The 6,000-nt window shown below is 30.6% G+C and overlaps 1 protein-coding gene across 1 annotated transcript in view; it reads left to right on the top strand.

Annotated features, from left to right (window-relative positions):
- The first annotated feature begins 305 nt into the window (after positions 1-305).
- LOC128173883 (uncharacterized) overlaps positions 306-6,000 on the top strand; it is a 142,109-nt gene continuing 136,414 nt past the window's right edge. The window contains exons 1-3 of the mRNA XM_052839560.1: positions 306-410; positions 5,071-5,292; positions 5,508-5,765. Coding sequence (XP_052695520.1) covers positions 353-410; positions 5,071-5,292; positions 5,508-5,765 — 538 coding nt within the window. The 5' untranslated portion in view covers positions 306-352. The remainder of the gene's footprint in view (positions 411-5,070; positions 5,293-5,507; positions 5,766-6,000) is intronic.

Genomic DNA, 6,000 nt, shown 5'->3' with positions numbered 1-6,000 from the left:
ATAAATCTAATATCACACAGGTAAGCAAATTTTCGGTTTATATCGCACAGGGCGGAAATGGGTACATGTATATTTTCTATAAGTAAATGAAAGAATTCGCTTTTAACGATGCATTCCCTTAGAACTATTGACAGGAATGCAAATCGTGACGTCAAAGTTAATTATGACGTCATATCATATGAAGTACAGACGATTTACTTTCTACACATTGCTGTAAAATCAATCGGGAAGTCTTAATATGCCCGCGTATTACACCAACAGCACTCCATAAAAAGTACAGATTACTTCAGAAACTTCCTGTTCGTGTAGTTGTAGACTGACGGTGTGAACAGTACAGTTCTGTATCACAAACATGAATTGTAATCACTGTGTTTTCTATGCCGTTGGATTACTTGCAGCATTTGCATACGGTATGACTTGTTTTAGAAGTTAAAAGTGATTTTATATATATATATATATATATATATATATATATATATATATATATATATATATATATATATATATATATATATATATATATATATATGTGTGTGTGTGTGTGTGTGTGTGTGTGTGTGTGTGTGTATATATATATATATATATATATATATATATATATATAGATAAAAATTAAATAAGAAAACACGAAAAAAGTTCAATATAGCTTAAGGATGACGTTTACTCAGAATGAAAAAAAATTCCACTGATGATAATGAAAAACCAACTACTGTGTGTTGTAGACCTTACATGGTAGTGTTATTCTTCACTTTCAAATAAGTAGGTCAATGACCTACTTTTTGAGTTAATGGCCATTGAATATTTATTGAAAATTGAAGAAAAATCCATAAAAAATTTACTCTATGATTGAGATTTTCTTCATTGTGAAAATAATACGAATTGCTTAATTCTTTGACAAATAAAAGACAGTTTATGAATGGTAGTGACATTTAATAGATACAAAGAATTAAGTTTTCATTCACAATTTTTTAGGGTATTCTAGTCCGAATTTCCTCTATTAGTTTTCAAATTACTACCCATTTTTGATTCAATATTACAAAAAACTGAATGATGATAATGCTAAAACATTTATAGTATTAAACTAAGTATAGTCACAATTCTCTTCTGGCATAAAATTTATATGAGGTCAATGATCAAAATTTTGAGATATGGTGTCTTTTATCATTTTTAAGCATTTTTCAATATGTTTGTAGTGTGTGCCATACGATTATCTAAACGAAAAAGCAAGATAAAACCAACAGAACATATGCAAAATTATGTTGACTAACAAATAAAATCTTAACTTTAAATATTATAGTACTATCAAAAATATTTCAGTGGAAAACAAAATCTGAAAAATTTAATCCGAATTTCCTCTGCTTTGCTAAAAGTCAAACTTTGTCAGAGCCTAATTCCATAATTTAGTAAAAATATCGATTGTTATGTCAATAATAGTTCATTTCATAAATACTTTTTGTATTTAAAACAAATTTTACTCATTAAATTGAACGTTTTAACAATCCGGATTTGAGAACTCAAACCCTGAGTAAACATGTCTATTATGACGTCATTGCTAGATTTAGCGGAAAAAAATGACTGCCGTCATGAGAAAAGGGTCCTTATCTTTTGACGTCACAATGCTCAGAAAACAACGTCAAAGTTGAGGCTTTGTAAACGCAGTTTTTTAATTTTCTGTTTCTATTTTCTTTCTGCGTCTATGTTGTGTTTTCTGAATAACTAGAGTCTGGCCTTGTTTTAATACTGCGATCAATATTTTTGCAGTCAAATATTACCTGTTGATTTAAAAAATAAATATTTGATAAATGATCACATGTAACGTCAATATCTACACATTTCGAACGCGTAAATATTGCACAAAAGTTGATGCTGAGACGTCATAAAATTGCTGCTTTTGCATCCGCTATGAAACTTAAACACCACAGTTTACATTCTAGTGTGTGATGAAAATATTCTTTAATTGGGAAATCGCTTTTTTATAAATCATTGTTAAAAACCAAAAACCCGTCTCGCATACGCTGTTAACTGAATGCGCAACTGGTCGCGGATTTCCGATCATGATTTATAAAGTATTCTGAGTAAAATTATACAACTTTAGTTAGCATGAGCAATACATGTATGATTTAATAAAGTAAAAAAAAAAAACTACACTGCACACTCGTTGTTGATAAGAGGTGTTGAAGGCTGAGACATACCGAATCGATGCAGAGCAGTATTGTTCAAATCTAACAGTTATCTGTGCAGTAATTACTGTGAAACAATACAAGTCAAATATTTCAAATCATAAGTTTGAAAGTTCACCTCACGGGAGACGATTCTACACTTTTTGAATTAGTAGGAAGGAATACGAAAGAAGCGGCTATGTCTCAATTATAGTGCCACTGCCAACATACAAAATAAATTCTCGCATATTCTATTACAATTTAAGAATTTGCAATCAAATTTTGAAATTATTTAACGAATTAAAAAGCTATAATTAACGGATTAGAAGAGTTTGAGAAATATTCTGACAGCGTAAAAATCTACTCTGATGTATCGCATTTGATTTCATGGGAAGACCTGATTCTTAGTGACATTTTCATGTAAAGTGCCTTTAATGAAACAACATAATAATATGTTTACATATACGAATGAAAAAGTTGTTTATTATTTGAGCGCAACATATTTTGTTTTCTTGTGCAATTTAATAACCCAAATCCACATGTTGTGTGTACTTTTTTAGCTAACTTACATGAAAAAAAATCAGTCATATAATGCCTGAAAACTCACCACATTTTCATGGATTTATAGCATTTTATACGATTATATTCATCTCAAGTCAGTTACGTACATGATTCAAAATTAAACAGGTTTGTAAACGCAATCATTATACTTCTATAATACGTTTCATATCAAGTCGATAAAATTGCCGTTTTATAAATTAATTCATGTTTATCGATAAATATAAACACTACATGTGCGACATTTACAATTAATAACATGCATGGCCGTACAATTCACCTTCATAGATAATGGTTTCTCGTCTTTTCTTTTTTATGCAAGATACAAATTTCGATGATAGTCAATGTGTATTTATTACAATGTACAGCAATAAAAATAATCCGAGAATCGCGATATTTCTTAAAACTTCGGAATACTGTATGCAACTTGCATCATTTAATTTGTCATTTTGTTTAAAATCGATAATCACTTGGCCGATATTTGTATTCAATGAGAGAGAGAGAGAGAGAGAGAGAGAGAGAGAGAGAGAGAGATTCATTAATCGTGTAACATCGATAATAAGAAAATTAAATTTAGTCAATATGTAAAAATGTTCTTGCAGAGTATTAGCTATGTCTATCGGCACTGTACAATCAATAAGTGCAAACGAATAGACATAATTAATGCAGAAGTCTTATTGAAATTTACTTGCAATCTTACATTTTGAAAAAAAAAGTGAAAATGCTTACATATTTCAACGATGATGGTTTAAAAAAATCGCTTCACAAAAATACAACGGTATGCGTGAACTTACAAAGCGATTGATTAGAAGTGTAGATTCAGCACGTGGGGTGCCTTTTGTATTTTGTTTGTCTGCCGTATTTGATACACTTAATTAGGTGTGTACTAGTATATTTAAACAATAAACCAAAAAAAAAGTAGCGATGTAACCCGCGTTATGAAATGTAACTATCTTTATAGCCATAACCCGCATGTTTCACCGTAGACCGAAGAAAGCATTTTATTGTTTATATTTACATCTTTTATTTAATAAATTAATGAATTGAATTGATCGTAAAAAGTAAGCAAAGATCATTAAATTATTGTTAATGTACACCAGAACGATAGATGAAAGCTGTAGCCAACGCGTCTGATATGGGAATTTGAGTTTGGCATCATCATGATTATATACCATATATCAGTTTTTTCCGCGTGTATCCAACTTCCGCTTTGTTCGCGACGATTTCCGAATCGCAGAAAATATATCAGCGTATACAAAGTTTTGTTCTCATAAATTAGTTCTTTCTTTTCTTATGAAGTTAACAGGTATGTTAAAGTACAATGAACTGTGATCAGTAAGTTTAGTGGTAGAAATTGCGGGATCGGCGTACAAGCGCCAGATAACAAGTATGTAAGCCTCGTAATTTCTTTAATAATCCATTGACAAGCTTATTAAAATGGTCGCTTTTCTTGCGTAATCCGATGTCTAATTATACCTGAGCTACTGGTATCTGTAACGGTACATGATCTATTTATTTATGACTGTTTGCGTCTTTGAAAATAGTTATCGGTAATTATTTAACATTAAGGAAATCGAGTAAATGGTTTTATTGTCCATTTTTTTTTATTATTAAGAGCGGCAATTTAGATACTTTTACCTTCCTTCCTCACAAGTTTAAACAATCTTGAATATTATAATATTTCCACTATGCCTTTGAAATAGTAAAAAATGTTATATACAGTTCTAAGTTCTGAATCGCGGAAAAAACATGACGCGGAAAAAAACCTGATATACGGTAGTTCTTGCAATCAGTGATTTTTTTTTTAGGTTTCTTTAGATTTCGACCGATCGGTAAATAGCATGGTTAGGACTGGACCGAGTTGATTTCAGACCTGTCTTTTTCTATACAGCTGTGAATTACAATCAATTTTCGTAAGAAATAGAGGGAATCATACTTAATGGATGTAAATTTTAATCTATAAATATAAGATGCCATTTTTGTTAAAAAAATTTGTCTCAAATCAACTGTCTACATTCTTGTAGTTGTAATTACTTTTCAGTGAGACAGTCAAAGCCGATTTTTTCCATCGGTATATATACATATATATATATATATATATATATATATATATATATATATATATATATATATATATATATATATATATATATATATATATATATATATATATATATATATATATATATATATTAGACAATTATGTTTTCATCGGATACACGAATCTTAACAAAAATTGTATTTGATTATTGCATTTGTTCGTACAAGAAATAAAGTCTCGTTTTCTTATTTTTTAGAACAGTTTTACTGCTTCCCACTTTGATCTAGCTTTCCTTATATTTCATATCTCCAGATAAAATATCTCTCAACAAAATCGCAACCCAATCACATTACCCTCCAAGTGGCACGGGTTACGAGGCTAGTAAAGCACTTGATGGAAACACAGCGACGTGCATGCGGACAAATACCATAGGATACAACTCCCCAGACAAAACCGTTTGGTGGAAAGTAGATCTTGGTGGAGTTTATAGCATTTACAGCATCAACGTCCAGTTTAAAAACTACGACGGTTACGGTATGTACTCCTCTGAAATATAAACGTAAATACCTTGGACAACATAATACTTATCATTATGATGATTGGAATGATATGTATATTTATGTCCTATTATATCATTGTTAATATATACTAAAGCTTTCTTTATAGAGTTAAAAAACTGTTTAGCAGTCTACGAATCATTTTGCATAAAATAATTCAAGGAATGTAAGCGTTTTCAATGTTTCGTGCAGACATCCGTCAAAGAGGAAGATTTGCAGGGTTTTCGCTGTATGTATCAGACACTGATGTATCATCTATTGCTGATATAAAGGGTTCAACTCTCTGCTACAAGGATGGACCTGAGTTACCTACCCTGAACTTTACAACAATATGTACAAAATTCGGACGTTATGTGTTATTCTACAACGAACGGTTGAAGGAAGTTGAATATCCAGATACATATCCACTCACCAATGTCGTTACAGAGTTATGTGAAGTTGCAGTACAAGGTACTTGTATTATGAAGCTATATCTTATCCTGATATCAACAAAAACATTAAAATAAGTTCAAGAGCTAAAGTTCAAATATTCAAAAATAAATGAGCAATATATATCTCCAACACATTTCGATATTTCAAAAATAGGTTGTGGTAAACTGCTTGTTGCATCTTTTTAGCTCACCTGAGCTGAAAGCTCAAGTTAGCTTTTCTGATCAAAATTTGTCCGTTTTCTGTCGTCGGCGTT

This window comes from Crassostrea angulata, chromosome 2, assembly GCF_025612915.1.
Source record: "Crassostrea angulata isolate pt1a10 chromosome 2, ASM2561291v2, whole genome shotgun sequence".
Lineage (NCBI taxonomy): Eukaryota > Metazoa > Mollusca > Bivalvia > Ostreida > Ostreidae > Magallana > Magallana angulata.
The sequence above is the reverse complement of the archived record's forward strand: the minus strand, read 5'-3'. Positions and strand labels throughout refer to the sequence as shown.